Here is a 15123-nt window from a genome sequence, read left to right on the forward strand (position 1 = left end):
GTGTGACTTTCTCACAGTTTGGAATGCACTGAGGCTCTAGATGGAAATGTCAGTCTGTACAATGGTCCACCACTTTGGTCCCAAATCAAATATTTCAACAACTATTGGATGGATTGACGTGAAATTTGAATTGGAATTGGATCCTCCAATTTGTCAGCCTGGTAGCAAGGCTCGTCCATGTCTCTCTGTCCGTCTGACTCAATCAGCTCAGCAGTTGTACACCATCTCCTCCGACATCCTCCCTCTTTTCTGAGTTACTGTAATTTCAGTCATTAAGTAACTGTTGTTCAACATTTATCAGTTCCAACTTCAACATGATCTGCTCAGTTTCTGTTCCCATTGTTTGAAGGACACACGCAGTGGCACAGAAGCCCCACCGCCAGCTAGTGGTTTGGCTGTGTAATTGCAACGTAGCCCACGTCACAGGCGTAGGCTGCATCGATCCTACACAGGAGCATAAATCAGGCTCTAAAGAGCTGCTAGGTTCTTAGTCTTGTTTATACAGAGGTTACAGCTTGTTGAGTGAGTGAGAGTTAACCATAAAAGTAGCCTTATTTGCTTTCATACTTTTGTAGCAGAAAAGGAGGTGACACGTTTGCGGACCCTAAATAAAGTGACTAATTTTCTGCTCAGGGACCCTACTCTGTTCACACTGGCTCACAGACCTGGGGTTTACTAATGTGAGGTCTGCAGTTGGACCCTTCTTTATATTTTGGTGTTTAGACCGTCAGCCTCGTGCCAGTGTTGTCACAGTGTTTTTAGACTATACTAAAATCCATCTTCAGTGAGCTCCCAGTCTATGTAGTAGATTTCAGAAACAATACTGAAACTTTGTGATCTGGCACATAGCCAAAGGCTCTACAGCTGACATTTCCATAGAGACACCTGTGTACAATGGGAGTGACGGTGCTTTGTTGTTTTTCAATCACCAGCTATGCACACTTTTATCCCATCTCATCTCTGAAAAGATCTGTGGCTGTGAAGAGATTCAGCACATGTTCCTTGCAGAGCTGAACATGCATGTAGGAGTGAGCTGCCAGGTGCCAGGTTTTGCTGTTCTTGCTGTTCAATAACAGCTCTGAATATGGAATGAGATGCACTGGCTTATGTATAGGCTTCCTGGTTAATAAAACATGAGGCACCCTAATTCAAATAACAGGAATCCTAATCTCCTCATCAGAACCCCCTCACCTACCCCTCCTCCTCTGATTGAATGTGAGATGTGTGGGTGGGGGGCGATGTGGTGGAGGGGCAGTGGTTGGAGGATGGCGGAGGAGTCCAGGGAGAAAGGCTTTGATGTTAGAGCAGCATGTCAGATTAGCACTACAGCACCAGCTCAAATAGGGAGATGAGGGGAGAAAGAGAAGAAAGACTCCTGCAGGCTAGAGGCAACACCAAGGACTGACAGGGCACCGCCATGTTTTTTTTTAGAAATGTACATTACAAAAAAATGCCTGCAGTTTGATGCTGAGGCCACAACAACACTGCATCTTCATCAGGACATCAGTCAGCTTCTCTGCTTTACTACAGAAGCTTACTTGTTCCTAAAATAAATATGCTCAGTAGGGAAATAAAAACAAATCCATTTTGTGTGCTATTCATTTTGAACATTTCATTTTAAGGGAAAATTCCAGTTTATTACATCTAAGTTATGAAAAGATGTACCTTTATACATCCCACACGGGGGAAATTCAATTTGACATTGCAGCAAAAGGGAATGCAGTCAGTGTCAAAGAAAGACATTTGAATAAATACCTGTACATCAGAAATAAAATAAGATGAAATAGGAATAACAGACACAGTAAAACAGATCTGTGTGTATTTACATGTGCAATGTTCCTATGTAAATACACTGACCAAATACTGATCAGCCACAACATCGAAACCAGTTACTGGTTTTAAGGTTGTAGCTGTAGGTTGGTGGCGGTGGGCCCCACCATCCAGTTTGTGAACCACTGGATAATGATCACATGGTACCAAGTTAATTGCAGAGATCCAGAAAATGGCAACATCATTAAAACAAAGTCTGATGGACAGAAACACATAAGAAGACAGGCGATCATACAGGTCGTAAACAAGCCAGCAGGTAAAAAACTCTCTTTGGACATACAAGTGAAAGTAACAGTAAGTGTGTTTGGATAATAATGTTATATAATGTTCACCTTTGGTTTATCTTCCAAATAAGCTTGACTAACTTGGCTGTTTGCTTATGAACTGCTTAACTGCTTAATCCTCACCATTAACCTGGTGTATATAATGTTATCAAAAACCTGTTGTAATAAACATATCCCTTGTATTATTTCATTTAATTTGGCCACATGGGAGAAAAGCAACAAGCTGTAAATGCAACACACTCAACTTATTTGCTAACTTGTTAACAAGCAGTTGCATATTTACATAACTTTAGCCTTCATTTGTAGTCATGTTTCCTCCTTCTTGGCAAATCTGAGTCCAGCATTCACTCTCGTTTTTTTTTTCACCAGCTTTTGAGAAACATATCTGGCCCTTTAGTTGCTAACTGCTCCACCACGTTCACCAGCTAGACGCTGACGGTGTCTGTTTGCAATTACAATGTGGATTTAGCAGCAATGCTTAAGAGAGCTGTGACACCTGCAGTTGGAGGTGCTAAAACCAAAACAACGAGCTCAAAGATGCTAAAATGCTCAGCAGAGCTGAGGGAAACTGAGTTCATCACTATATGTGACTCCTTTTACATTGTACTTTTATTCATTGTTAATATAAAAATATTGATTAGTGCTGTTTTAAGTTCATTTCAAAGCAGAGCCAAGATTGTACTTACACAGTATTGATCACAAGTGTGAGTTTACCAAAAGCCAAGCCCATTAATTGGCAGGTGCACAAAGTAATGTGAACAGACCCATTTTGCTTCCATTTTCAAAATCACACCTGTCCTCTCTGCCAGCAGACGGTAAAAGTTGGAAAAAAATTAGAGCCATTCTGCCAAGTTCTGTCTGCAGGTGCGTTAAGTGTCACATTGTACCTGCACAGTCTTGAATAGCATTGAAAAGTAATGAATATCCAGTTTGCCACCTACTGCCTGTGCCAACATCTAAATGCAGCATGAATTTGCACCTTTGGGCTACAATGTTTTGGCTGCACTTATTGTTCTGTATCATCTCTAACAGAGCTGGTGATGTAACCTGTATGTGCTGAAGAAGGTGGCTCCACATGAACAGCCATCTCACAAAACTCTACGTAAAGAGATTTTTTAGTCCATAGCACAGTGTTTTGTTCTCAGTCTGCCATCTCTAGCTGGTGGGGCAAAGCATTGTTAACTGGGCTGTCATGTGGTAAGTTCTGTTAAATCAGAGTCCTCAGTGCTTTGTGTGCTTTTTATGGCATCAAAATGAGCAGCATGAGAATCTGATTTGAAAGCATTAAGTGTGTACTCAGTCTCAGCACAAATGACAAGTGATTTCTGTTTCGGTTGGAACCACGTGCCACAGAGAAAATACATTTTCTTAAGCATCACAATGGAGAAAGAAGTGATTTGTACATCAGGCCCATTCTACTGTGCTGCTGATTCACTCTGACATTGCCCAGCTGGGTGCCATGATAATGCCACCATCAGAGATCTGTCACTCCCCCTTTTCTCCCCTTTAGTGGAGATGGTTCTCCAAGTGCTAGGATCAAAGCCGCAGTAGGGGGTGTCAGGGCTAGGAAAGGGTTAGCACAGAGCAGAGGGGATGGAGAAGGTGGGGGTAGGCAGGCGGATTTTCACTGCTGCATTGCCCGATCCCTGTCTGCCTGACGCTGCACATGAAACGTCAGCCTAGGGTGAAATCTGCTACAGCACTTCAGAGGGATCTGGGTGAACTCAACGTTAAGTTTAAAATGGCGATGAACAGTATATCACAGGACAATCCTGGCAGCGATGTCTTCAGAGTTGCACATACACCAACGCTGTTATGTAACCATAACAACCACGACAACGTGACAAGCTCAGGAAACCGAGGGCATGAACACAACAATATATACGCTGTTGGCAAGAGATCTTGAGGATCGCTTCAGCAGTGTTGCTGTGACCCTCGTATCTAAAGATAGCTGGCCCTGTGAAAAGGTCTGACGCTCAGACTGTAACACACACACAGAAGTGAAAATGAAAGTATACACTATGTATGTACTGTCTCACATATTATACCGCAAGACCCACACACACATTAGACTATGGCTGACTAACTGAGCCACTTATTTGTGCAGATACAACAGCTGTGCACTATCAGTTTCTCTGTTCAACTCACTCACTCACTCAATCACTTTCTCTGCTGCCACTGTTGTGGAACCAGTTGACTCTAAAGTACATGGGTAAAAATGGATGTCAGACAGTGACGTCAGAAGCCTTCAAGTTAAAATGAGTGATTTATCATGTGTTCATATTGATCCCACTGTTCAATACCTTTCAAAGCAGTATATGCTTGGTAGCTATTTAGCAGCAGTGAGCTATGCCAGCCCAGCAATTCCCAGTGGAAATGTGAATCCCATCCCGCAAATAAGCACGATTCACAGACTAAGTGGCATTTCACTTTGAATGGCTGGCTGCTGTACATCACTGAGTGTGATGAAAAAAAAAAAAAAAACAGTAAGTGCAGCAGCCAAACACCATGTCGACTCACAGTCGGAGAGCCAAGTGCTGCCTTCTGCCATTTGGATCACCATGGAAACAGCCAAATACACAACCAGCACTCTCATCAGCTTCAGCTCAACACACACTGAAATCCATGTGTGATGGCAAGTTGCACATTCTATCTTCCCCATGCTGCAAAAACCTAATTCCACAAATACAAAAAAAATCAATTAGACAGATACATAGAGGGTTTTCCCGGCATTAATGGCATCGTGTGCAAGTAATGGATAACAACTCTGTTTAGGCTTGTCAGTCACAGCCTGATGACATGGAGGGGAATCAACCAGGCAACAAGACAGCTTGGTGGGGAAAATAGTACAGATGTTTAGCTTATGGGTCTGGAAATGGGTAAAAATCAGAAAATCAGTGCATGTTATTAATGACATAAAATGAATGTACCGCTGAAAAAGAAAAATCAACAAAGACTTTGGCTTTGACACCAGTTGGACAAAATCTCATTTGGTGCATGACACAAAATCTCCCTGATTCGTTCTGTCATTATAAATGACACTGTTATTACAGAAAGGCCTACAGCACAGCACATCACAGGCACAGCAGTGACTACATACAGGGGGATAGTAAATGACGCACGTTTACAACACAACCTACGTTTGTTGCATACAAATTCATTAGGATGACCGAGGATGTGAACAGCGTGACGGGGCTGCAGGCGAGTCCCGACACTGTGCTGTGTCTCTTATCCAGCCACCTGCCAAAAGCACAAACTAATAAGCAGATGACAGATGTCCAGCATGCGTTTAGCCCCCCCATCTCCTCTTACCTGCTCTGTGCGCTTCACCCAAGCGGACCTCGGTGATGCTGCTCGGGTCACTCTGAGATCTTCCCCGCTGCAACACGCAGTCCTCATCCAGCCCGTCCGCCGATGCCATGGTGAGCAGAAAAGCACAATGCAAGACTGAGAGGCGTAACCACCGTCAGCCAAGGTCACCAGCATCAAGTGGTGGAGCAGCCTTAATGTGGTCGGACTGCTGCAGCTGCAGCTCCTGGTACCCGATAAGCAGCAGTGCTGGGGAAATCCATTACGCGCGCAGCATCATGCCGCCTTCAAGTGCAGCTCGTAACCCTCAGACTTTAAGATCTAAATTCTACCTGACAATTTCCTTTGGTTTTAAAATCTAAACCTCTGTCGGTTTTGCAACGGTGCCTCATATTCATATGCGATACAGAGCTACGTTTCTTTAATTTTTTTTAAAGAGTTGTTGTTAATATATTGCACCAACTTCTTAGACCAATTGCATTTCTATGATCGTGACAAACAGGCTTGTATTTCTACAATATGAGTCACTGCCCTGTGTTGATTTGCTTAACAAACTGATATGGCCACACAAAGCTTGGCCCAACAATGGCTCTTCAGTATTTCCACATGGGAAAAAATCTTTGGGTTCAAGGAATCTGCTGCTTGCTGAATTTACACCTCACCTCTGGCACCAGTGGTGAATGTGAAGTACAGTTACTCAAGTACTGTACATGAGTACATATTTGAGGTATTTGTACTGTGCATGAACAGTCCCAACATTTCACTGTCTCTGCCTCAAGAATCTGACAGTTTACAGCTTTTTCCTAGACAGACTTTTTGTGAGGTTTAGGCTCTTAGTAGGACAAAAGACATTTGAAGGTGTCACTTTGAGCATTTGAAGGTGTCACTTTGAGCTCTGGGTAATTGTGATTGAGGTTCACTACTTTTATCATACTTTCTACCAATCAATCGCTAAATTAATTAATCAAAAATAAAATACTCATCAGCTTAATCTCTGATGCAAATAATCATTCTTTGCAGCCATAGTCTTGATAAAACAGTCAAAAATTCAACCAACTACAAAAGATTTTACTTATAACTGGGAGATTTGGCTCTAAAAGTGGTTTGATGAGGGCATCTTTTTTTTTTTTCAGGTCTTGTGGGAACACACCTGAGAGAAGAGGACATGTTGACAGTTTGCTGAAGATCTGAGGGCGAGGCCATGCAATAATAAGCAGTCTGGAAAAAACCTGTTGGCAGAACATCAAAGCAGCAGACAGAGGATTTCAGCTGTTGTAAGATGTCCTCCGTGTTTTTCTGGTTGATTGGATCAAATTGTGTCATGCTACTTGAATTGATTTTAAGTGGGCATAGGGGCAACGCATATGCTGTACCTGATATGGATGTACTGAGTGCTGGTCTAAATTTCTGAATTTTGTCAGTGAAGAAAGAGGCTAAGTCATTGCAGGCCCTGGTGGGTTAGAATTTCAAAGGCCTGCTGACAGTAGTAAACAAAGCATGAACATTATGTTTATTGTTTTTGGAGATGATGTCAGAGAAAAGGATGAGAATACTTCTTCCACTACTCGCTGACTGCTCTCTAGGGCCTATTTTGTGTTTTGAAGTTTGAGGTCAGCTTTAAAATGTCATTGTCCTACAGCCCCTGAAGGCAGCATCAGATTCACGTCTGCTTGGGGATGGTAGAAAATGAGGACAGTTAATGACATTTCCCACTGGGCTGAGTCCTCTACATTTATTGAATAAAGGATGTAGGCCTGCAAGCAGATTTGCTAAGTCGACAAAGTTAAAAACACTCCTGCAGCAAAAGTTAAGTATATAAAAGACTGAAAGTGTTTTGTTGAGGGAAGTGGTTAAGAAAATTAGAGATTAGTGTGTGCAAATAGGCCATGTGGACAGGTTTAAATCAGCAGAGTAAAGCTAAAGGCTGCCTGTGGGGCTTTTGAGCCTAAATGTTATCTTGTCTCAAACAGGCTCAAAAGTGTGTGACAAAGGAGGGAGACCACACATAGTTCTTGTCAGAGGGAACAGGTATTCACACGGGCAACGTGATACACAGTGCTGCCAGTAGTTTCACACTACAGAGCTGGAAAGCCTGATGAGACTGTGTCGGTCCAACAATTACATAGAGAGGGAATTATAGTAGGATTGTAGTGATAGGCTCTTCTTTACAAAGATGAAAGCACATTTAAAGTCATGCAAAAACCATAGAAACTGGTTTACAGAGATGTGGAAATAAGTGATATGTTCAGATGAGTCATCCTTCTTCTCCATATTCTCCACAAGTGGGTGAGTGAGAGAGCTGAGCAGGCCTGAATGCTTGACCCCTACGATCAGGAGATCCAGTGTTATGTTATGCTGCAGGGGGCATTTTGATGGCTCAATTTAGGTCATACGGCAACAGTTACTGGTTTGATGAGAGAGAAGACTATATGAATCATATGCTATGGCCTTCACAGTCACTAGATGTCAACCCATCTAAACACCTATGGGAGATTTTGGACCAACGTGTCAGACAGTTCTCTCCTCCACGTCATCTAAACACCAGGGAATTTTGGAAGAATCGTCCTTACAGCTCCAATTGAGTCCAGAGACTTATAGAATTAATTCCACGGTGCAATGAAGCTCTTCTGGTGGCAATTTATGGTGGTTTGTCCTTTAATTTGTCACCGGTCTGTAGCTTAAAGGAGGCAGCAACATGGGTATGAAAGCTAATGTCATGTACTGTAAAAGCATGCAATGCACCTGTCAGTCCACAGGGAGGTAGGCTCTGTCAGCGCCATGCTTATATGATGGGTTAGAATCAACAGGATGGAGTCATTCTGTTGTCATCCTGGAGGGGGAAGAGCAGGACAGAGGAACGAGGAACGGGTCAGTGGCACAACTGGCAAACAAATCAGATCAAATTTTTTTAATTTTTTATTTTTTTACATTCAAGTCCACCGGCCTTTTGTCTGTAACTATCTAAATCAGGAGGGACACATACCTGGACTGAATGAGAAAATACAGCATGGGGGCCATAGGGTTTGAGGAGATAGTGGTAAAGCAATTCTCTAAAATCAGCCACATATGCTCCCACATGCAGGGCAGAGCCCACTGGCAGGGTGACCCAGCCCCCTGAGTAACTACATGAATAGTTGGAGTCTCAGGAATACATACATATGTAGGCTGTGATCATGCTCATGGCTGGAAAGAAGGAATGACAGCTATATTTCATACCTGCGGTATGAGTCTATTATCCAGTGATGCACTTCTGTTAAGTGTGTTGTTATAGTCAAGGATGAAAACAGAAGACTCACAACAGTGGTCTTATTAAAGCATTCAAGCTGGTGTTTGTTTCAAAGGAACAGGCACAGGAGAACCTAAGGAACCTTTAGTTGGAGGGTAGATAAACCAGCAGTTGGAGTAGACGGCATGTGTGTTGTTGGTCTGAGAGAAAAAGGATGAATCATAACCAGTCGCCTCGAGGAGAGATGTTAATAGCAAAAATAAATAAATGTTTGTCCCTCCCTCTTAAACCATTTAACCATGTCCATGAGAGGAAAAGAGAGTTTGGTGAGATCAGACCATGGCTGACATTTCTTAATAAATTCCTGATTAAACCTCCCTAATTATCTCATCTCTGTCCTTGCTGCAGGGAAGCATTTGAGAACAGTTTCTGTATCAAAGTCAAGAAACTGCCTTTGAGAACTGCCTTAAAAAAGCATACAGTAAAAAAATAGTATGGCGACCTGTAAGGCAAAGCACTGCCGTCTGCTCTAACTCAAGCATATAACAGCTTCAGAAACATATTTTTAGAAGTGTTTGCTCATTTCTTCAAAATCAGAAACTGAAGTCTGACATTTATAGAATTGTTCTCACCCTTTGCTGTGGCACCGGTTGTTTGCTTATGTTGCCAGGCACATCAGATCAAAAATACACCCACGCAGTCCTGATGAAGCAGATCATCACCCACTATCCCACTTCTGTCACCAATGTAACTAGCGAAGGTTTGTTTTTCTCCGTGTGAGAAAGTTTCCTCTTCGACACGATGCTTCTCAGAGCAACAAAACTGTGGGTGCTTTCATGTACCAACCACTTTCCGAACAACAGATGCCGGCAAGTATCAGTTACTTTTCCTGGCATGGCTTTGCCAACTCTGGCAAGCTGTCAGCAAGTAGCATCACAGAAGTGTCTAATGTCTACTACCTCTGAATATCAGAGGTGCCACATGTTGCTGGTATAAAACATCTGGCACACCTGCACAATCGTATGGAGTACAGCCACTGAGAACACGTGTGGGAGCCCAAGGCCTTTAATTTGGATATACTTGTATACTGAGTATACTTGTACACTGAATTATTCAGAGCTGGACATCCATATCTCTGTCTTAAAGCCCAGTCACATGAAACTAAAACTGGAACCACTTTCTACTGAAGAAATAGTTCAAAACCCTTGACAGTGGACAATGAACAAGGGAAAAAGAAACTAATGATACACCATAGGCAATATGTGACAGTGTCATTGTGTAGCTGCAAACTCAAGAAACTGTTGTTAGGAAGTGAAATCCAAGTATGATGTATTTGGTTTTAGAAAGAAAGCAACACATGGCCTCAGGCTATGTAACATCCCAACTGAAAGGGTAAATATGTTCAAGTTCCTGGGAGGTCTGGTTTGAGGAAAGGATGATACGGAGGGAACTATGTGCACTAAAACATGGGCTGGTCATAGGGGCTGGTGCTAGTTGGGAAGCACCGAGTTGGCAAGTGCAGCTGTGGAGAGGCAGAGACAGGTGCAGATCTTAACCCGCTGCAGCAGATATCACAAAGAATGTAACAACTAACAAGCAGAACTGACAAAAATATGAGGTGCAGACTATTCCCTGAAATCCATATTTGGCAGGGAAAAGTGTGAAATAACATTTGGAGTCCATCGCTCTGAAGGTTATAAGAGGAGTTGTATGTGTGACCTGTAGAGGGCAGCAATACGCTCTCGCTGCATCCACTCTGCCACAACATCACGAAGAAGAAGTTAGTAAACAAAGATGGCGGACAGAAAATCGGACGGTAGTCATGAAGCTAGCGGGTCTTTGGATAATTGCGATCATCCAGGAGGTACCGAGACACTGAAATCATCTGAAGATGAAAGCTCGGAGAGACCTGAGGCTCAGTATTCCCAGGACCTCAAAAGCGTCCTGGTCACCAGCGTTTTAAACTTGGAGAAGCTCGACGTAGACCTGTACAGGTAGCTGACCAAAGTCTGTACCTTGTCATAACTTTATGGCGGAGGTTCAGAAATGAATGCCGCGTTCATTCCTTGTGGTAGTTATCGTAAATCTGAGTTTCCCTCCTGTAAAACGCGTTCACGTTACGACCGGGAAAATTGTTTCATTCATAAAGACGTAACTGATTGACTAATATGTAAAAACAAATATGGATGTCTTATACCAGAAAATCAGAAATAACACATTTCTTCTTTGCAGTGTGCCAGATGTGTGCGCCCTGCTGCGTTTTAACAAATTATTAAGCTGACAGGGGTTTCTATTATATTGCCCAACCCATTCACAATCTGCAATATGCAGACTCCAAAATGATGACACAGTCGAATCAGCACCTCTTTAACACAGTTTCAACACAGCCTGGCCTTCAAGGAGGCATAGTTGTTCTCTTAGACTGCTTTAGTTTTAGCTAGGTGTCCCTAATAAACTGGCAATGCAGTGTGTATTTCAGTTGTTTCTCCAATTTTCCTCAGAGGGACACATCACTGGGTGCCCCGCACTCAGCGTTTGTTTGGGGGCCAAATAGTCGGTCAGGCCCTTGTGGCTGCTGCCAAATCTGTCAGCGACAACCTCTATGCCCATTCTCTCCACTGCTACTTTGTACGAGCAGGTAAGACGAGCCAACCCTATACAGCATAAACTGTACATATGGTAGTGGGCAGTGTTCATTTAAACAGAATGAGCTTTCCAAAGAAGAATAGACAAGAACTGTTTAAGTTCCACTCTTTCATCTACCTACCATAATCATATCATAATCAATGCCACGGTCCAGTAAACTGGTCACAGAGAGTCCCAGTTACTGTTTCTCCACGGGTGTCTTTTGGATGTTTTTCAGGGGACCCTAAGGTTCCAGTGCTGTACCAGGTGGACCGCACAAGAGATGGTCGCAGTTTCACAGTGCGCTCTGTGCGGGCCATCCAGCATGGACAGTCCATACTGATCTGCCAAGCGTCCTTCCACAAGCAACAGCCGAGCCCCCTGCAGCACCAGTTCACCATGCCGGTGGTCCCACAGCCTGAAGACCTCCTCACTGTGGAGGAGCTTATTCAGCTTTATCTCAGGTAGAGTAACTATTTATTTTGTCACTGACAAAGCACCAATAACAAGCCTGCCTTAGATTAGAGTTTACAGTTGGTTTCTTACTTTTTTAATTTAACACCTCTACCATTGCCCCAATAATGGAATTTCATTTGTGCTGCTTAAAACACTGAAAATGATGTTTGAAAATCTCAGCAGCAGTATATCCATCCAGTGTCTCGATTACTCTGAATAATCCAAACATCTGAGAAGGAGAAAGATGGAAATTGATGAAATGAATGGAAAGATGCAGATGATGAAGTAGAACTATGATATTATATATAGAAGAGTGAGATTATTATAAAAGTCTCTTTCAACGACCCTAATTCTTTGAATGGGATCATATAAATTCTGTAAAACTAATCTGTGCTTTGGGGCCACCTTGTGGCACCAGAGCCTATTATCACTTTCCACCACGGGAGCATTGATAGGCAGCCTTATACATTTGTTGTTGGAGGAATCAGCCAATTGGACAGAATTTCCATTAGAAGATGACTGTTGAAATATTATCATTTTGATTTGATCTTGTTTAATTGAGCATATAAAACTGCATTTAAAAAAAATAATACATGATGGAAAAATCCGCAATCAGAGAAACTGACTCTCATATGTAATCAGAGTGGACCCTCAGATTACAGAACAGCACAAAAATAAATGCAGGACTTGTGTAACCTTCTAACACAAAATAGATCAAACTGAACTACCTGAACAAAAACAAACAACGTAAAATGCATACTTTATAATCCCTGGTTCTTTTTTTATTTTTTAACCATGCCAGTGTACTAGTGGCCTAGTGGAAGCTTAAAAATACACCATCTGGAGCAGTTCCACTAACAGCAAACATGTTTTGTGTTCTGTTAAAAACTCGCATTTGCTATGAAAGTCCACTGATGGAGATCCTCCATCATGATCTGCAGCTCCTTCTGTTATTTTACAGTAAACCAGATCTGGCAGAGAAATCAAAACAAGGCCTTAACAAACTGCTGGCTAATGAGGTCCCCATTGAGATAAAGCCAGTCCAGCCACCACACTTTTACAGATTTGCTGCCTCTGAGCCAAGGAAGCTGTTCTGGGTGCGAGCACGAGGACATATTGGTAAACTGCTAAGTTAATTATTCTGCTTTTTGCACCTATTTGGTACACATATTGAATAGCATTTGAAGCTACACTGCGTAATCACAGGGTATTCTTAATGAGTGAATGACAAATAGAATTCTATTTGCCTTTTCTTTATATTGGTTTAAAACAGGATGTTCAGTTTATTTTTTTAAGTGTATTGAATCATGGCTGCAGGCAAAAATAGGATACAGCAAATAACATGATGATATAGGGCATACTCAGTATATTACAATTAATTACAATTGAGCAGCAAACAGTTTCAGCACTATGCATAGTATAAAAACTAATTTTCAATGTGAAATAAATGAAAATGTTAATATAAGCTAAATATGATGATTCACTTTATCTGTGTGTTTATGTAGGTGAAGGCAACATGAAGCTGCATTGCTGTGTTGCTGCGTATGTATCAGACTTTGCATTCCTGGGCACAGCTCTGTTGCCTTATCCCAAATACAGAGCCCACTTCTCGGCCTCTCTGGACCACGCCATGTGGTTCCACACCACTTTCCGCAGTGACGAGTGGATGTTGTACGAGTGTGAGAGCCCATGGGCAGGTCAGTATGTTGTTCACTTCCCATCTGCTGTACTTCATTTGCTGTGTCTGTGTGCATCACATTACTGCAAAGTAATGGGGATTGTAACTGCTACGGTCATGCAGTTATATGTATTTATACATACATGTACCCTTAAATCTTCATCATCTGATATGAGCTTATTACAAATATATCAGTATGGGTGTATATTTCAGCTGATAAGTAACAAGAAATTGCAGATAAGAAACAAAAAATATAGTAAGCATGAGAGAAACAACAGAAAATGTTTATTTGTGATGTTTTCACATTTACAGATGGGATCACACTTGGTCAGTCTGTGTGTGGTTTTAACTTTCAGACATATTTTTGTGCCTCTTGACTTGCTTGAAAATGACTGATCTATGGAAATGCATTATTTTGTGGTGTGCTACTATTGAGGCCCATATGAGTCATCCTTGTCAAATGCCTGGACACAAATTACACTTTCTGTGCATTCTGCTATTGTCTAACGTGGTTTGTGTTGTGTCCTACAGGGGGCAGTAGGGGACTGGTTCAAGGCCGACTGTGGAGAAGAGATGGGGTGCTGGCTGTCTCATGTTCCCAGGAGGGTGTCTTGAGAGTGAAACCCGTCACAGAGCCCAGCAAACTATAAGTTCATTCCTAAAAACTTTCAAACTCTAATTTATTTGTAACGCTAATCATATAAATGTTATTTTGAATTTTAGACATAAACTATTAATATAATGTTTGATTGTTTTATTAAGAACATTTAATTTTATTTCCAGACAATAAAGAATTAAAAGGTTATAAGGATGCATGATGGTCATTTGTTAGATGAGACGTATCATGGCCATAATTGATTTCACTACTTTGCATAATCGTTAATGCTCGTTTTTGAAATTTGGCAATGTTAAGACGATATTGTACTGCAAAGATCTGGGTATGAATTTTGAGGTGCCGCACTTTTGACATCACCTACCATACAAGATTGTTTTATCAAGCTTTTGCAAAGTCATGTCACAAACATAAGGGCAACATGATTTGGTAGGCAAATAGTGGAAAATGGCCTGCCACAGAGCTTAGTTATGAAAAGAGGTTAAAAAAAAAAAAAAGAAAACCCAACCTGAAACATCCACCAACTACCTGCACCTGTCTCATGGGCTTTCTTAGAGGGAGCTACAGATCTGCTTGTTGGAGAGAATAAACAGAAGAATAGAATGCAGAGAGGACTCAACAGCAAAGAAAAGGAACGGCCTGATCCACCAGTGGAGAGTGAAAAAAGTGAAATTACTGTGGTCAAGGGCAGGCAAGGAAATGCACAACCTGATCCACTGTTGGAAAATGAAACATTTGCAATTATTGTGGGGCAGGCTAACCAGGAAAATGTACAGCCCGATCTTCAAGGGGAAAATGAAAAATGACATTATTATGGAGCATGACAGGATGAAGATGTACAGATTGTTCCACCTGCAAGAGTATCATAAAATCTACTTTCATTTTTTTTCAAGGTGACACGCTTGATAAGCGCATATTGCATTATAGGCTGTGCAAAAAAATGTTAGCTAGGAACTTTTGCAATGTACAGTATGGTTGAGATTGAGGGCCTGTAGGTTTTTCTTACACTGCAGCAAATTAAATAACAGATTAAATAATAAATGCAAAAATGTGAGCCCATACAGGGAAAGAGAAATAATGTGCAATGTGTGCAGTCTCTGAG

The 15123-nt window shown here is 41.9% G+C and overlaps 2 protein-coding genes across 3 annotated transcripts in view; one reads left to right on the top strand and one right to left on the bottom strand.

Annotated features, from left to right (window-relative positions):
* The window catches only part of phactr3b (phosphatase and actin regulator 3b), a 46124-nt gene extending 40508 nt beyond the window's left edge, over nt 1-5616 (bottom strand). For both annotated transcript variants that reach the window (XM_041033883.1, XM_041033882.1), the window contains exon 1: nt 5427-5616. In XM_041033883.1, coding sequence (XP_040889817.1) covers nt 5427-5535 — 109 coding nt within the window. In that variant the 5' untranslated portion in view covers nt 5536-5616. The remainder of the gene's footprint in view (nt 1-5426) is intronic.
* Nucleotides 5617-10443: 4827 nt separating this feature from the next.
* acot8 (acyl-CoA thioesterase 8) lies at nt 10444-15066 on the top strand. Its single transcript, XM_041035071.1, has 6 exons — nt 10444-10643; nt 11151-11287; nt 11513-11738; nt 12692-12849; nt 13236-13427; nt 13940-15066. Exons 1-6 carry the CDS (start codon nt 10444-10446, stop codon nt 14056-14058), a joined length of 1032 nt encoding a protein of 343 aa, XP_040891005.1. The 3' UTR covers nt 14059-15066.
* The last annotated feature ends 57 nt before the right edge of the window (nt 15067-15123 follow it).

The sequence above is a fragment of the Toxotes jaculatrix genome, chromosome 3 (genome assembly GCF_017976425.1).
Source record: "Toxotes jaculatrix isolate fToxJac2 chromosome 3, fToxJac2.pri, whole genome shotgun sequence".
In the NCBI taxonomy this organism is placed as follows: Eukaryota; Metazoa; Chordata; class Actinopteri; family Toxotidae; genus Toxotes; species Toxotes jaculatrix.

Excerpts from the sequence above, each read along its gene's own strand:
- acot8 (XM_041035071.1), top strand. The coding sequence starts at position 10,444 with ATGGCGGACAGAAAATCGGACGGTAGTCATGAAGCTAGCGGGTCTTTG. Across the intron at positions 10,644-11,150 it reads CTCGACGTAGACCTGTACAG|AGGGACACATCACTGGGTGC; the intron begins GTAGCTGACCAA and ends AATTTTCCTCAG. Across the intron at positions 12,850-13,235 it reads GCGAGCACGAGGACATATTG|GTGAAGGCAACATGAAGCTG; the intron begins GTAAACTGCTAA and ends GTGTTTATGTAG.